At 33.9% G+C, this 18,929-nt stretch overlaps 1 protein-coding gene across 4 annotated transcripts in view; it reads left to right on the top strand.

Moving 5' to 3' along the window:
- Window positions 1-18,929, top strand: part of Imp (IGF-II mRNA-binding protein) — a 35,185-nt gene that overhangs the window by 8,248 nt on the left and 8,008 nt on the right. Inside the window, exon 1 of one of the 4 annotated variants that reach the window (XM_088035373.1) lies at window positions 244-841. The exons of 2 other annotated variants lie outside the window; for them this stretch is intronic. In XM_088035373.1, coding sequence (XP_087891499.1) covers window positions 768-841 — 74 coding nt within the window. In that variant the 5' untranslated portion in view covers window positions 244-767. Of the gene's footprint in view, window positions 1-243; window positions 842-11,879; window positions 12,259-18,929 lie in introns of those variants that run through there. One more of the 4 variants, XM_088035376.1, reaches the window with a different exon arrangement.

Here is an 18,929-nt window from a genome sequence, read left to right as displayed (position 1 = left end):
GCTTCCGGCTGTTGAACTTTCATGTTTGAGTAATGTATAATCTACGTCAAACGAGGAAGAACCGAGATAAGGTATCATCTTGGGTGCATTTCAGTAAGACGGCATCGCAGGCGTCGGCGTCGTTGCACGTTCGTAGTAAAGCCTTGCAGCTTTTGCGATGGTGGGGGCCTCGATCGCCTCCAAGTAGTGGGGAGTTGGATTCCTGGGGGGTAGGCGTGTCCGGCGCGCCTTCTCCTCACTGAGCAAGCGTCGTTATTCCGTATGAACTTAGTACGCATTTAGCACGTATTTAGAGTGATATGTTGTGTTACGTCATTTTTCCGAAAAGGACTTTTTGGTTTCGCTTTCAAAAGTGACCCTTTCGGCAACATTTGGATTTTCGTCTCTAATAACAACACATCCGGTAGTCTGTTTACGTCTGTTTTTGTTTTCGTTTATTCTTTTTCCCATTGTACGTTGCTTTTGGAGATGGTGTTAGTTCAGTGTAGAAGCTATGTTGTAACAATTTTGTGATTTTTTCATTTCTTCTCGGATTGTTTTTTGTGTTAAGAGAAGTTTCCGTTGCTCAAAGAAATTGTCTCCGGTTCGAGGCTGATGTTTGTTCGTTTTTTTTTTAATGTTGGGTTCCTTCGATTCTTGTGGACGAGAATAGTTGTTCGTTTTTGACAAAGACTGATTAGGCTTAAATAGTGTAGTGAGTGTGTGATTCAGTGGTTTGTTGCCTTTTTCCACTTTTTGGATATCAGTGATAAGTGCACATTTTCGACATGGAAAAGTTCCAGGAACAGCAGGATCCTGATGATCATGATCAGGTTTACGAAGCAGAGGAACCTGAGACGAGGTGAGAGAGGAATTTCAAAATCTTTACCATGCGCCCATAATGAAACCGAAAGTTAATTCATGGTTCGAACGCCATCTAATAAGCTACCCGGCGTGTACTATTTCTGACGTCACTTCCTTTAATTCCGGGACCTAAAGACATACCATAAATCATCTTCATCGTTCCTCCTCGTTTATCTCAACAAAACGTAAATAAACATGTTTATTGTCGGTCGAAAAAATCTCTTTGCTACGCGATTTCCTTAATTTCCCGTCAACACTGAAATACCCATAATAACACGCTGTATCTGCTCACTAATCTCACTTCTCATCCATATGGAACCATGAGCGACCTTGATACGGGTTTTTGGCACACCGGTTATTATATCTACGTTCAAATACTGAGCATCTAAAATTCGTTCTATATTTCACATTTTCTTCTGATTGAATTATTATTGATGTTACCATCTATGGACAACTGCGAAAATGACTCATACACGACTGATTTTTTTCGAGTACAGACCTTGGCTTCATAATTAAAACGAATGAATGAATACCAAATTGTTCAACAACTCGTGAGAAATTCCATGGACCCTTTCTCGATCGTCGTTTGCGATTATCATAATTTCCGAGCGGTTCGTGCAAGGAAAAAGTGCGTTTTAATCAAGGGTCGTGGTACCAATAACACCTGCCTTCGATCTTTAAATACCATGAAGGGTCTAATTGAAAATCACTTCCTTACCTTCAGTTTCAAATTTTTAGTACCATAGAGGACAGGGGAGCATTTAGGAATTATGGGTCTTATGAATGCAACTGAAAAATGTTTGACGAGGGTAGTCCACAAATATTTCAATACCGTCAGGTACTTGAAACTTGGGAAAATAAAATGTTGTATTTCACGTAAATGGCTCCATTGTGCGAGGTGATTTTATAATGACATCCACGGTAAAACCAGTTTTTATTGTTTGAGTTTTAAGGGCTTTTTGAAGTGACATTTTACTCAGTGAGAGGAGAAATTTAAAACAGTTTTTGTTGGAGTCAAGTTATTGATGATGATAACAATTCAGTTGACGTTGATAATAATTAAGCTCGGCATTTTTATCTTCTCAATTTTTCATTACTTGACAATTCTGAAACTGATTGTTTGCTGCTGAAAACGAGATATTTATTTACATTCTGTTCATTTGATTTTTTACTGTTTATTGCCTATAAAATTCTAACTTCACTCCTAAGTTTTCAGTTGGGAGTTGAGATTAGATAAGAAGTTAAGCAACTTTGAAGAATATTGAATTTCAGTTTTGAGAGGTCTCATTCCCGTGGTCTCTTTTCAGGCAGTTTTCTGTGGAAGGGCCAATAGATTTCTTCAGAATAAAATATGAACCACATTTTTTTTTATATTAAGGACTTTATTTTATGAACCTATAAGTTATTTATTCCCTGAAAATGGTTCGTTCTTTGTCTTCGCATTGAATTCTGTCACAAATATATTTGAATATGAGCAATCAACTTTGTCTTGGTTCCTATTTATAGCGACCAAACTGCGTGGACAACCCGACAAAACTTTCATGAAGGTTGAATAGCCAGCAAAAACAATCAATACAAGCTTCTTTATTGTACGCTCGATGTGGACAAACTTGAGATTAAAGGACATAAAAAGCACAAGAAAAAGGAAAGCTCTATGTTCAACAACAACTGATAAGTTCACACTTTTTCAGCCAAAGACTTATTATCGCTTGTGACAAGTGCACAAATTTTAGTACCTTTGATAATAAAAAATGGTAACCCAACGCTTGATATTGTGGGGAGATAAAGCTGCCACTTACACAGCTGTTGGTGTCATTTTTATAACATTAATTTGCTTTGATAGCTGATTTTGAGATTTTGCGACCTACATATCGAATATTTTTGATTCATTCTTTGATTAAAAAGGGGAATTTTAGCCATGTTTGGTATAATTATAAGATAGAATTTCAGGAATGAATTAGAGTTTGCTCCATTTTCTGGCATGTATCTCCCTCAATCAATAAAACCGGAAACTTCATCAAATTTCCGAACAGTTTCCAATCGATTTGCTTACGCAAGCAACTTTTCGCCGATCAAGTTCCGAAAGTTTTGTGCCTCCTCGCAATTGTAAATTCCAAGACGAGATTCACACTGCATTCCAGCGGCCACATGCGTATCACCCATATTTTGGCCCCCCCTTTACTCTACGCATGGTTGTGACACGTGTACTGCACGTAAATCGAGCTGTGTTTATTGACTAATTTCACATTTTTGATTGATCGATCCCGGAAGTTGACCAATATTTTATAATCGGCGACAGATCAACGAAGAAATCTAGCTCTCAAATCTACAGACGATTTTTTGTCCGTTGCTTTTATCTATCCTTTCTTCGTAACTGATGACTGCAATCTTTCGCTTTGATCCGGATTCCGGAGTTGTCGAGTCTACCGTTCACTAGTTTTCTTTTAGGCAAATTCTTCACATACCGCGTCGGACATTTTTCTCACGGTGATTTTTTTTTATTCGATTCATGTATACGACCCAAGATGGAGGCTGATATTAGAAAGATGGTGTCCTCATTTTATGCGATTTGCCACCTACGTAGCTGATGGAATGAAGTGATAATCATCGCCGATTGCATATAGCCGTAATTAAATAATTATCATCTTGTGTGAACATTTCTGGAACTCTCCGGTTTCGCCAACAGCAATTGCCAAGTAAGATTCACATTATTGAAATTTTGATATGTATGTAATTGAAATTCCATTAAATTTAATTTATTGCCAAAATGCATGCAAGGGTCAATTTTTATGGAACACCTTCCTTTTTTGCTTTTTTCAATTATAAAATGCAATTACATTTTTCTGTGCTTGTTTATGGAGATTTTTTATTGTTTGCAGGAATTTCTTTTCAACATTTCCTGCTAATTCGTTCAGTTAATAATAAATATGGTTAACAATAAATATTTGTTGTTTTCACCGTTTTTATTCAGTGAATGTACCTTTGTTCGCACTTCATAGAAATGCACGAATAATTTCATGATGATAAGTTGATAAAGCTATATGTATTTTTATAAATTCTTTAGAAAGTGGTTGATTATTATGTGTGAAACTAGGAATATTTTTATTCTAAAAAACTCAGTGTTAATGTCATTTTAATTTCATTGCCAAGATGAGTAACAAATCTATAACAAGCATTTTTTTTATTTAATTTTATTATTTGCTGTCATTTGCATCAGTAATAAAATATTTTAATGTGTGTTTTAATAGTAATAGCAACGTTTTATTACTGCTAATAAGATGTGGAATTTATATTTTTTTTCCATTATCTTATTATGTGGTTTGTTTTATTAAAACCATTTCACCTAACATAAAACAAATAAAAAAAGGGACTTTTAAGTCATTTTAATTTTGAAATAACATTCTTTTATTAGATCTAATTGCGCAAAAGTGATTAAACTAGCGCGTAAAAGTAGGTGTCACTTTGACAGGAATCGAAATTGTTGTTGAAATAGGAATCGTTTTGTATCTCCATTTATAGATAATTTAGCGACTTTTGTTAGATTTCACGCATATTCGCGTCGATTTCTCAAATTCCAACCGTTGAATCTGTGTAAAATCTCAGGATTTTCTGATGACTCTGCACCCCATCGCAGTGCGGAAATTCTCTTAAGCGAAATGTCAATTTTAAAACAATTATTAAAACTTGAAATATTTTGATCGTTTGATTTTGATTGTTTTCTACTCGTGTGAAATGGATTTTACGCACGCGAAGTGTAGTCCAAATCACGTCTAGTGTGTAAAATTTTACCATTTTGCAACTTGTGACAAAAATAGCTATTATTGTATCTACAGAAAACAACTATCATCAATAATCAAGAAGTAATAATTTCGACATTCATTTTGTTCCTGAAAACTAGAGATCTTTACCAATTCAAGTGCATGGGCTTAAAATACTTTGGAACAGTTTTGTTCCACCCACATTGCCCCTGTACCCATTGAAATGTTGACGTTAAAAATAGTTAACGAAACCTAAGGAATTGTCGGCTGAAAGTATTTTTCTCAAGGAATGAGTGTCGTTAGCTTTTCTTGTCTCAAATTTGCTTCGCTCGTTATGAATGAAGGACTTCAGAGAACGGACTTAAAATTTGCTTTTATTTATTTTTTAACTGGAAACAGAACTCATGTTCTAAAGAATGAGAAATTAATCTGTATGTTACCGAAAACGAGGAAATTTCAGCTTTAAATTAAGGTATTGATTGCTAATTTGGGTGTAAAATAAACGGGAGGAGCACAAAAAAGTGATTTTGGGGCTGTGAAAAGAACATACACTGATAAAAGAAGCGAAACCTTTCGCAGGAAAACTGTGTTACACTACATTTTTTAGCTTAGTGCAGCTGGTTCTAAAGACCAAACATTTTTATTGAAAGATGCATCGGAATTTCACGCTGCTGCACATCATACGATTACTTTTTTACAAAATACAACAAAACAACTTTTGATGAGTCTTGGCCACCAGGAAGTTCTATGTTGAAAATGGGGCTGTCATGTCTATAATGTGTACAAAAAAAATTATAGTCTTTAGCTCTGATGCAGCCTTCTGAGCAGAACTGTAAGCATGTTCAGAATACAGGTTGGTGCCCTGAGAAATTATTCTTTTTGGGTTTGTCGAAAAACCAGTTGATCAATCTAGGTATGAACTTAACCCACATTTCGGTATTTGCATGACTGGCAAAAAGTTTGTTTCGAAGGCAATGGTTGAGAAGCAAATAAATATGTGCCAATTTATGGTTTTGCATTATAATCTTTTGAATAAAAGTTGATCAATTGCAAGCTCTTCTATATTTGCTTTATGGTCTGGTAAAGAGTAAAGTTGTAAAGATAAAAGCCCGGCGACCTTTATGACTGTGTTCTTTTCTGACTAATGATTGCCACTTTAAATGAAGATACTATTGGAGTGAAAAGAAAAAGCAGAGTGCATTATCGATCGCTCCACTTCCGAGCATCCATTTAACAGCAAGTATCTCTGTATTCTTAAGGGTGGTCGAATATTGTCAGCTCGTTTCGTAGCGATCCTGTTTTGAAACCCAATAACAAATAAAATGGGTTGTTCTCTGTCCGTTTCTCTGCGAAGAAGCTCCTCCATCTCTCGTATGTGCGTATTTAAACGGGGGTTATTTCATTTGATGTTTCTTGTATAGCTCGTGCCAAGTGGCAGGTGACTGGTGGCGTGTGTCTAAAGAGCCGCTGGTTGCTTGTCTGATGAATGTGCGTTGGCCCACCTCGCAGCTGCTCCCTTATAATATGTACGAAATGCACAAGGCAAGACAATTAAACCCAAGAACGCCGTGTTCTCATCTCTTTGTCGGTTCCGTGGTCGGTGCGATGCCGAAGAGGACAGCCAGATCGTAGTGTGTGTGTGGACGTGCAGGGGTGCGGACCTGACCTTGAACTGGGCTCTTTTCTGTTGCGGCTAAACGAACCCTGAAAAAAGTGAGGGGGCGCCTTCACAACTGAAATTCGGCAGTTAAATACTTCTAGGAATTCTGCACCCTCGAGGCTCTATTTACCCACGTCCGGCTGCACGAACTACGAGGCCAAATTCACGCCGTTTTCGACAATAAGCGTTCGATTTAAAGGGCGATTACTAATGTAGACTGTGGCCATTTAAAATCACAAACATCCTTCATTGGAGTTCAATTACGACGCAAAAAGAAATTTAAAGGTCTCTGAATAATTGCGCACAATATAAGACGATTAAAAGACATTCCTGACGGACGAATATGACTATTTTTATGACCACCTAATATAATAAGTTTAAGCATTTTATTCGTGTTATGTCCAGCAAAATATTTCTTGTGTGGAAGTTGCCAGCAAACAAAATTTACAATTAATTTGAATACGAAACATGTTCGAAAAGCTCGAAGCTTGCCACTTCAAAGCTCACCCACGAATACACGATTCTCGTTCTCTTTCCCTCCAGCAGATATTTTTTTATTCTCTTCGATTAAACTGTTAGCCACGTGAGAGTAATTACACGTTCATCTCTCTATCGGATTCATTCACCCTTTCGGACGAGGAGTCAACGCCACTGCTGCAGTTTTGCAGAGAGGCAAACGTCCTCGACGCGCCAAGTCAATAAACTAAAAACGATAATAAAGTAGAAAGGAAAAAAAAGGCTGTAATGAGCATGAAATGATATTCTTCACACACCAACATTTCGGCGGTGGCACGCAGGAATGCTCTCCTCGCTAGCGTATTGATTTTTTCGTGATCCCTGTTGCCGGGGCAGCAAATGAAAGCGAAACCGTGATGCCGGAAGCCGAAGCAGTCCCAAAATTCTCAACCGAAAAACGTCGAACTTGTTTTCGAGCTTGGAAGGAGAGCGAGCTTTTAACGTTCTGAGGAGCTGACTCACAATTTTTTAATAAAAATTTTCACAATTGGAAGAAGCAGTAAATTCTAAGAGAAGTGTTTTACCGTTTGTTGGAAGTCTTGTTCACACAATTTGTCTTTCGCTGAACAACAAAAATTAAAACCAGTTGAGCGTGCATTAAGTATCTGACCTTATAATCAATTTGTCTAGTGGAGGCAAAAAATTTCTCCATAAATCACAACATGAAATATGCAAATATTAGCTTCAATGGTAATGGTAATGTGTAGATCTTATTGAAGTGCTTTAAACTCTAATGAATTATATCGGAAGCTTTTTTGTAACGAAAGAACTTGTCAAATTTGTCTCGTCTCTCAATGTTGAGATGGAGAAAAAGATCTCTACTGTCACAACATTTGAAGAGCCAAGTCAAATTAAAATTTGAATTCACATGAATAAATGATTGATGTTTGTTCATTAGGCTCTTTTATTCATTTATAGCAATGAAAACGCGGCAATTTCTTTGACGCACAGTTCAAACATTAATAACAGTTGGACCATAAATCCGTTGAATAGGAAATTTCGTACAAAAACTCATTGACGAGTCAAACATTCGAATTGACAGTGTTTTAGAACTAGAACAACATAAATTCATGAGGTTGGAAAATGTTTAACAGTTAATTTTCATTATTTTTAAAAAAACAAGTAAGAAAGGAAATTTTCTTCTGCGAATGGAAGTATTATTTTATTATCAAATTCTAAATTGCAAGAAATAAGGCTCAAGGTCAAATTACTTTTTAGTGCAACTTTTTTCCCGAAAAATAGCGAAAATATGACGTGTTATACATGCGGAAAATTATGTAATATAACTGAAATGTTTAGGTAAAAAATATGTTACTCGTTTTGTATCCATGAATTTTTCTTTTTAGTTCTTTGACTGGGCATTTCCATAAAGTAAATTCTTTTAGGTTTTCGAAATTTACACGTTTCGAATTCGTTGTAGAAGTTATTACGCATTATTTGAACCTCTTAGATCCTTCGGACTTATTTGTATTTTTTAGGATAGATACTTTTTTGTTTTTTTTTTACTCTTCGTATATGTCGGAATTTCTATCTTGTTTAGTATTCTGTTCTATATTATTCTCAATTTTGATCCTTTTTATTATTATTTAATTAGATTTTCTTATTTTTGTTTATCCTTTGAATAAATTAGTTTTGTTACTTCTTTTGCGATAATTTCTAAATTATTTATACGGTTTAAAAGATTTGGACGTTTTGAATTTGTATATCGGCCTATAATTTGTATAATTTATGAGATTTTATAGGTTTATATGAACCCCGTTCAAGTTCTTTAGGTTCTCTAAATTTTCAAGAATCTAAGCTTTCGTAGGTATAGGAATCAAATTATTTGTGGGATTTTAGATTATTGGGGTCTATATATTTTTTCGACTTTCCTAGATACAAAATTTTAATTTTGAGTTTCTCATTTTGCGATTTTTTTTTTGAGATTTTTCCACATCCTTGCTAAAGATCATGTGGATTTTTCAAATAAATATTAGAATTTTTCTTTCCTCTAATAAAAAAAATACTTCAAGAGTAGAAAGAATTGAAAGCTCATCAAATTTAGAGCTTTGAATTCTTTGCAATTCCTGCTTTGAATTAGTAGTTCTCCTTTGTTTTTCTCTAAAGCTGGTACATTCTAAATATTTAATTAGATTATTTAAAAATTCAAATGCATTAGAAAAATGCTTTTTATAATTTTCCATAAAATCCGGCGTTTAGTTATGACGTTATGAGTTAATACATAAATTTTCTGTTCTTGAGAAAATTAGATTTTTTTCCCTTTAAACTTTTCCCCACAAACAAGGAAGAAGTTCATGCATTATTCCTATCATTTCGAAATAAATTGGCCAAGTTTGAAATTTGCTTTTCACAAAATTCCAGGAAACTCTAACAAGAAATTGACCATATTTTCCTCTTGAACAGATTTAAAAAAATGAAATTTAAATCGTTATTTATGATTTTTTTTTCTTAAGAAATCTCCCTAAAATAGTTCAAAAGCACTTAGGAAATCTCGAATAAGTTTCTTGGTACTATAAATCTGCCTCCAAAATTCATCATTCTATAAAATGTAATGTTCAAACTTCCCGCAAGTTTCTAGCACCCAGACTGTGGACTGATTAATGATATCTGCAAAGTTATCTTCAATAGAACATAGTAATCTTGTCGGTACTGGCACGTCCTTCACTGCAAGCATAGATAAGTTTCAACCAATTTTTATCGTGTAAAGACAAAGACTGCCTATAGAAATTTAATTAATTATAATTTAATTGCTTCGCACGTTTATAAAAATAAATTTCAGTTTAAGCTTGGCACAAAATTGAAGATTAAAAAAAAGTTCAAATGCAAATTTTATGGTTGAAATTGCAATATTATAGAAAGCAAATTAGATTTTAAGCTGGATTAGTCATTTGAAGCGTGACTATTAGATATAATTAATTTCAATTAGATAATTTATAAACGCCCATTGTACAATTTACATTCATTTCTTTTTTTCGCTTCTTCTATTTTGTAAAAATAATTCCGTAGAAATTAAAACAACAGTAAAAGAGCAAACAGTGTAGTTTTGCATTGGATATGCTAAACGGTGCAATTTACATAAATTTGAACACGAATTTTACAAGACTCGCGGTTCATTGATAAAATCTACAAAAAACTGTAAGTCAAACATTATTAAAAACATTTGACGAAACAATTTAAAAACTTACTGTAAACACGAAAACTGATTTAATTCTACCTTAACGAAACGTATTAATGACAGCTATTGCAACTAACAGGAACTTTTATTGTTTTTAAAGCACTTTCACTGTCATTTTCTTGGCAGGATATCTATAAACTGGTGCTTAAATGGGGTCTACAGCCTCCAAGAATTCACGTGAATGTACAAAACGGGTATGTGAGGTTGTTCCAAGCGAGAAATTGTCTTTTTTCTGATTATGCACTTCGATGGAGGACGAACTTATTAATGACGTAGAAGCTGAAGTGTGAACTCAAACTAATAAAACTTTTCCGATACAGTGAAAAGCAGGATAGATATCGCGAAATACTTTTCCGCCTATTTTAAAACACCATGGCTACTTTTGAAGTATGTTTTCGGTAGCCAAAAATAACTTTTAGGGTATTTCATGTGCTCAAATCCCTACATTTCCAGTTTAAAAATAATCCAAGTGTACGAGTTTAGGTCGGGAAGTTGTTTGTAAATTCGGTGGTATATAATTAGTTATATTGTGACTGCCTTCACGTCCCCAAATTACTTAATTAATCCTTCGTGAATATTCAAATTTTTATCGGAAACCGGGAGATTTTTTTTAATTGAATTCGGCAGAGTTATATTTAATGATGAGTTATTATTGTCACAAAGACAGTGAGAATTATTCGAACACGTGTTTTAATACGGAAATAGCGACTTTTTTCATGGCAGTTTTTGTTGTAGTTCGCTTATTTTATTGAGCAGAAAAACTGTAGACATTAATTTTTTCCACTGTTTTTTATTTTGGTACGAACGAGGTAATTCTCCTAGAGATGCGGGCTCACCAAAAGCGTCATAAATATTCAACAGGATGAGTACAATTGCGTTGGAACACATTCCCAATTTTATTTTTGATACTTGTAAATTTTTAATGCTAGATCAAAGTAAAAGTAAAAATAAACGAAGTAATTTTATGCAGGGGATATCTAACATGTGAACATTTAGCTGATAAAGTATGCTTGAACCTCATTAAGAATTTGGCGAAAGCTGCGTCCAAAAGCTCAGTCTAAAATCATTGTTTTAATGAAATGATTTATTTTGTTGCTATTTTAAGAAAGGTAGCTCGAGAATTTACTACTCTGCTTAAAAAAAATCTTTTTTTATCCTTTAATAATACGAAATGATGACACCGAATAGTTAGAGAATTATTTAATTAGTTTACCTTATCTCTGCGCTTTTGCTTTGAACTGATTTGGGTTTAACTGAACCGAAAACCGATTTCTGAATTGTTGTTTTAGTTAAACTATCAGTCACATCGTGCATATTCCTGCTTGAAACTAAGCTTCTTGATTATTACTGGGACACTGCTGTAAACCACAGGTTGTATTAAAAGCTCTTAAGCTTGGATTTGATGGCATTGATGTTTAGTGTCGGCGTATTGATCTTGTATAACTATAAACGTTTTGAAGATCGTGGCTGGTTATCACCCTAATTTTGATTAAAGATAACGCCGACGTGTTGAAAGCTTTAAAGCTAGATGATAATAGCGGCACCTCCTTTACAAGGGATAAGAACTTTCGGGAGGGGGATGCAATGTCCTGCTGGCGTGTAAAATTTATCCTGGATTGTGATAATGATGATGAATTATTTTTATTTTTATGCTGAGTAATAAAAATGATTCAGACGTCTAAATTTAGCTGCAGTTGAGAATTCTCGTATTTTTATAACTATGGGCATTGAGGGATTGGGGGTTTAAAGTTTTTGGGTGAAATATTACCGCCTTGGCGTTTTCTCTGGAAAATCCCCGTTTTTGCGCTTGAGTGTCTGTTTTTCCGAAGTTAAAGGTTAGACAACACAAATAACAATATGGTAACGCAGAAAATCGCTCGAATTCATTATCCTGCACCGTCGCTTTGACGTGCACATTATTAGTATACTACAACACTGAACAATAACAGCACATGATCGTATGTAGATGACGTTTTCAAGTCAAATAAACAGTCGAGTGCGTGTGTGACGTCCACATTTTGCGACGAAAACTACGTTACCATTCACTACGAAATAGCACCGAACAAAGCGGAAGTGTCGACGGTTTTGCGCTTTTCCTGCATCCGTTGCAGTAAATTGTTTTGCTTTCCCTCCATCGCAATTTGCTGCCGTGGTGTTCACGTTATCATGTCTCGATCCAGTCGCAATTTTTTTCGCTTGATCTCGCTTTAAAAGTGCCTCGAAGTGCTCCTAACATTGTTAATTTTCACAAATTCGCAATAGTTATCTGCACGCGATGAGCCGAAACCTCCAAGGATGACAAGAAGGTAACTTTTTCTATTCATTTTTTCACGGTACGGACCATCTGCAAAAAAAGTGAGATCACGCGGCGATCTCATTGAGAATTAAAAAAACCGCAACATTCTCCGTTTCTTTCTACAAAACGGTTCATTCAAAATCGAGTTTCATTGATGAAACTACCGGCGACACGAATTTCATTAAAACTCGTATTAATTTTTTTTATTCGTTTTCGATTAAAATTGCTTCTTTTATGGAATCAACGAAAGGTGCATGGGCGTACGTAAGTTTACATTTTCTGTCGTCTCGCTTTTTGCTGTGTCTGTCCTTTTTTCTTTGTTAATGTGATAAAAGATCTCAAATTAATGGTTCAACGACCCGTAAGTAATTATTATAATAAAGTACCTACTGCTGCATTGTATCGCATATCGCATGTAATATGTTAATTTAGACTGCGGCGCCAGTCTTTACGTTACAATTTTCATTACATGATTTTGTTTTGTCTTTAATCGCGAGTTTTAAGAAATTCAGATTTTTATACATTAACATTAATGAGGTGAAAAAATGTAACCATTTTTTAAATAAACGCAGATGCTATTAAATTGTCATTAAGGCAGGTTTTTTTAATTACATCATGCAGATAGTCAGTCTATAAATAATTAATTAAATAGCGTATAAAAATAATTAAATTTCGCTGCACGAAGTGTAAAAAATTTATTCGGAACATTTAATTTATTCTACATATTTAAAGCACTTGAAGTTTAATACAACGAACATTGGTTTAATTTTCTTTATAGAACTTTTTTTGATAAATTTATTCTGCTACTTATAAGAAATTTGAATTGCAGTGGACACAACGTGCTTTTTTAGTTTAATTTTTAAAATGAGTAGCAAGCGATATTTCGAGTTGTTACTTTTCTTATTTCTTATTTGTTTATTTTCTTTAGTTTCTTGTTCACAGATTTTTTATTAAAGGTATAAGATATACTGCTTAAATTAGTTTGTAACTAATGAAGCTGAAAGCTACTTGTGAATAATTTAACAATTTTTTTTTCATTCAGTGTCAACGAAATTTTTGTAATATTCTGTACTTTCTTTTTTATGAAAAAGATTATGGATAAACGTTTCGTTTAGTCGTTACAATTTTTTTATGCTGTTAATCCTTACAGCAATGTATTATTTTCATCTTATTTGGCCTATAAGTTTTGTTTCATGGATTAATACCGTATTCAAATTAAAATAACATTTGAATTTTGTAAGCATATATATTTTATAAGCACTAATTGTAAAAAAATATCATTTAAAATGTTTAAAATGTGCCTCCATATAATTTCTGTTATTATATTGGTTTTTTAATGGCCTGAATTGTTAAATAAAATATGATAGAAACAAAAAAAATAACAATTATTATACTAATAAAGTGAGCTTGAAGTAGAATTTAAATTGTCACACAGAAGCCAGAGTGGAAAAAAATGTACCGACTAAACCAGAAGTTTCCCCACAATGTTTTTTCTAAAGGTGAAAGTATTGAGTCTTAGTTTGACACTAAATTTTGAAAAAAATAAAAAGTCTCATACTTTCCGATTTGGTAACTATTTTGAAATACCTATGTAACGTCAAATAATATCAATGGGGTATTTTTTTGGCTATTATATTTTTATCATATCAAGTATTCTTCCCAAAATTACCATGTTCAGTCTAGTTGCAAATATTTTTGATGTGCTATCCAATTTCAACTAATTTTCTTTTCGCTTCTGATTCCGGTTGTAGTATACTTATTTTATTATCTTTCCTCTTCACGCTCTGACACGATTTTTGCACCTGACCTACGTTAAATCATCGTTCCTTTAAAACAGTATTCCAGATATTAAGCTTCTTCGATGTTTCTGGAGCTTTGATTTTACACCCTGCATTGAAAGCTCTTATAAGCTTGGATTTGATGTAATCAATGTTTGGTATTGAGGCTATCAACGTTTTGGAGATCCCAGTCGATTATAATTATGACTCTAAAAGGGTGCGATTTTGTTTCTCAAAACGATAAATATCGGCAGCGTTTTTGATTTTTGCATTTGAAATTTGTATTTTTTTCCTTGTCACTTTTCACTTCGTCTCGTATCGTTCAGAAACAAAATCGTACCCTAATTTCGTGTTACTGCGTTTTAAAGATAAACTTAATGACGAAATTAGAGTGGATATTTGACAAATGTGTCTTTTAATTTAAAGAACTCAAGCGGAACTGGAAAACGTTTTAGCTGTTCTTCTTGTCATTAAAAGGCAACAAATAAAAACAGCCGATGGAAAATGAGAAGGCCAGTGTAGGAAGATAATCATTGTTTACATTGTTTAAGTACTTCAGTTATTTAAAGCATGTTACATTGTTTATTTCTTTTTCGGAACAAAAATAAGGGCCACGACAGTTCTTAATCTTAGCACAATAATACCGATTTTTTACGACATATAAAATCTCAACAATGAGCGGAAGTTATTTTAGAAAATCTGTGTGGGTGCTAAGTAGGTACTCGACTTTTACGGTCTAGGACTTCAGTAAATGCACGCGTACTGTGAGGTCTCTCGGGAAAAATTATGTCCTTTACAACATTAACAATAAAATTATCTATGTAGATTCAGGTTCAGAAGTGTGTGCGCGGAATTTATCTCTCTGCTTGAACACTTAATGAAAATTCTAAAAATTGACTAAATTGATGAAATGAGAAACCTCTCACTTGCAGAGGAAGATATTTCATTCAACGGAGATTCGCTTTTTCTCAATTTGCATCCGAGAAATGAGTTTCAAAGCTCTCGTAATTAGCTCAAAGGATATTCAAAAAAGTTATAAGCTGTTTATTAAAAATCTTCAACGTGTTAAATGATTAATTTTTCCCGGCTAAAATTTTGGGCGTTAATCCAAATAATTCACAATTATTATTATCTGCTAAACGGAAGAAAACTGGATGATCTGCGATATCAACATTGAATCCTTCCACGTCTGTATATTTAATCTGTCGTAAGTTTGGTATTTCTAAAGCAGTATAAGAGACTATTTCCCCATCAAGATTCCCCAGTTAATTAAGTCAACAAACTTATTGCTTTATTTAATATTTAAGTCGTTATTTCCGGTAATAGCCATTCGAGTTACCGCGACGTACGGTTAGCTAATTAATAATTAACATGGTGTAAATATTTTAGTAACGACCTAAAAAACTTCAGAATGAAATCTTCTCCATTATGCCGGCGAAATTTGAAAAAATGTCGTAAAATCATTACCGTTAGTCAAAAAATGTTGTTTTAACGACGTGTTCCATTTGCAAACTTCCGGTCGAAGATGGTAACTGATGTCATATTAACTCCGACCTTGCTGACACGATTTTGGTACATATTTGTTCCGTCGTGGTTGGTTCATTTCGGTTTTTTAATTCATGCAAATAAGCGTGTCTTCGTTAAAAAAGAGTCGCACGACAAATTAATAAGCTGTAACCACCATTTCGTGGAACACCTGGACGTGTATTCAGAACATACTGTTGTTTGATACCAGTTTTTGCGTGTAATCCGGTAAATGAATTTATATGCTTTTGATAGTGTAGGGGGGAAATTGATTACTGCGCTTTCGGTTTAGTAAAAATTGACGATCTTCGGGTCAAGTGTTAAGTTGGTAAGATACAAGTTATATTATCTGAGTGTGAGGTTTTCTATTACTTACTTATGTACTTTAGAAGTGGCACAGTTTATGACTTATGCATGAGAAGACAAGTGTAAGAACTTGTGACAAGCCACGGTACGTGCTGGATATCTACGAAGGGTGACAACTGGACATAGTTGCCAACCCTTCAAGTAACTTTTTTTCATACGTGTTATGAATGAATAATCTCAGCCAGTTGTAATTTGAATAACATAATGAATTTTGAATCGATCGGGTGTGGAGAACGAGAGAGGTTTTAAATGAGAAAAAAGGAGCGAGCTTAAAGTTGCAAAGTTTTTTTAATAAAACTTTCCCTACACTTTTAAGTGAGGAGAATTCGAAATTATTTTAATATTCAATGCGATATGGAGCTTGGAAAGTGTGTTGCTGATTCACATTATCAAGAAGATTGAAGGGGAGAAGCTGAGAGAGTTGTTTCGGAGATAATAGTCAAATAGGTGCGGGAAGATGTTTCGAAACTTGGTACAGGAATATGACTTTAACGTTAATTAGCTGTCTTGCAGTTTCTCTAGTTGACAGCTAAATCAAAGAAAATGGGTACTGAGCGCACGATTATAGAAACTATAATAAGTTGCTTTACCAATTATCTAGAATACGCGCTGCGAACGAAATTGACTATTTTGAAATGCAAATTTTTTTTGTGAAAGCATGACGCCTCGTTTAATTAAACAGATCAAAATTGGAAAAAAATATTTCTCAAATTACAACCGTTGAATCTGCATAAAAACTGTGATCGAATCCGCCGTGCAATCAATTTTAATATAATTGTCAGAACTGCGACTTGAAGTATTTAACGTTCCTTTTAAATTTTGATGCGATTTTAGAAAAAATCTTGTATCCGATTCATACGAAATGGATGTTATATACGCACAGGAGGTGTTATCTGAACTCTAGTTCGTAAAATATTGCCATTTCGCACCTTATTGCATTTTCACTTTCTAATTTTATATGATTATGATTATTTTTGTCAGTCTGGAAAAGGTTACGTAGATAATAATAGATATTTCGAAGTTTCCAAGACGCATCGAAATTAATTAAATACAAAAATTGCATGTTGTAATATACTATTATTGCCATTTGCAATCACTAGTGAATTTCAAAGAGAAAAGGAAACACTGAAGACTAATTGGGAACAAGATATTTATAAAGGAAGTATAAAAATTTAAGACACTTGGAACTGGAAGACGCCAAAGAGGACAAACTACAAAATTAAAAAGCACCTCGCACAGGGAAACGTGTCTAAGATTCTTAGACAGAATAGTAGAATTTGTGTAGTAAAAGTAAAGAATGAAGTTAGCAATAGAGATAGCAGAAAAGTAACTTAAAAGATCAAAAAAAAAGTGTAAAAGAAAAACTGAGAAATAAATATATTATTAGAATCCCCATTTCCCAACTCACAAACGGACTTTGAGGCGAAAGCAGAGGAAAGAATGAATACAGATGGAAAGCTGTTCACATTTATTTGCGATCAATAAAAAAAGCTCTCGATAACGTCTGAAGGAAAAAAATGCATGAACACTACTAAAAACATGAGAAATAGAAGAACACGAAACAGATTTTGATTGGAAAAGAAGTACTAAACCTCATTTTTTTTGCAGAGAGTTTTTTTAGTAAGCGCAAAATTTAATCTTTGTGATCGGTCGTTCAGCAGAGCGAGTTACGTACTAATTTTTTTCAACTGCTGCATTTCCTGCGGTATGTCAAACAATAAGTGTCGCATTTGTTAAATTGACACCAACTTGTAGGAGGATCAGCAATAAACTTGTTTTTGTTATTTTCTTTTCAGGTAATTTATTGTTACTTTATGTTTTTCATCATTATATTTTGCGAATACTAAAAAATTTATAATTTTCTTGTGGAGCTTATCTATTAATCAAAAGTGACACGCATCCATACAGGAATCAAATTTAACCCTTTCAAACCCTGCTGGTTTTTAAAATTGCTCTTTTGTAAATAAGCAAATTATCTGTAAGAAAAATGACGTTTATGCACGTAGGTATCTAATAATAAAAATAAAGACACAGTTTTATATCATGCGATCAAATAACTTACTCGCCTTATTACGAGTTTTGGCTTTGATTGAAGGCACCATTTTTTATTTATGTCAATAATTTGACGCCGTTGATTTGCTAATGTAAGAACTTCAAAGAGTCACGTTTGAAACTTGTTGAAAAAGATTTTGTTACGACAATCTGACTGCATTTTGTTTTAAGACATACTTGGCAATTGGTAGTTGACAAATTGATTGAGTAATTGAAGACTAGTTTTTATTTGGTCGCTCGACGTGATGAACAAAAAATTCTTTATAAGAAAAAAATAGCTAAAGCAACCAAAACAAAATGAACACTGAACAAAATAGAAACAGTGGTAAAATTAGATAAGGCAACAAAAATTTAGGGAAAAACAAAGGCATAAAACAACAGTCCAGTAATTGAGGATATATTTAATTATAATTATATTTAATGGCGGTGAAAAAGGAGGTAAAAACAGTTTAGCTGTGATATGGAAGTGTCAGAGGCGTCAAAAAGGCGCAAGATGGCCAATTCGGTCGAACGATCATCAACACCACTACTAATGTAATACCTGAAGTGGAATAAAACATGCGAGAAGAGTTACAAGAGACGTAAAAAGACACCGACACTCAAATTCGATCATTAAGCGATCATATTTCTTTTTCTACAGCAGCATAAATGTACGTCTCCGGTGATTTTTATTTAATTTTACATTAAGAGAACAAAGACATCATCGAAGTTAAAGTACTCTTTGACAGCTAATTTGCAACTACATAATAAAGCTTTGATTGCAATTGACCGTAATTTTGATTCTTGGTAATACATAGTAGTCAATCGAAGAACAGTTGCAGCGGAAAGTCATTGCCTTTTTTCAACTTTAATAATAACCGGTCATTTAAAGGCAAATTCCCTTCTTTCCGGAGTAGTCACCTTGATTGATCGAATCGATCGGAATTCGTCGTTAAAGTATCCCTAATGGGGAAATAAAACG

This window comes from Gnatocerus cornutus, chromosome 5 (genome assembly GCF_029298725.1).
Source record: "Gnatocerus cornutus isolate USDA-ARS CGAHR chromosome 5, icGnaCorn1.1, whole genome shotgun sequence".
Lineage (NCBI taxonomy): Eukaryota > Metazoa > Arthropoda > Insecta > Coleoptera > Tenebrionidae > Gnatocerus > Gnatocerus cornutus.
The sequence above is the reverse complement of the archived record's forward strand: the minus strand, read 5'-3'. Positions and strand labels throughout refer to the sequence as shown.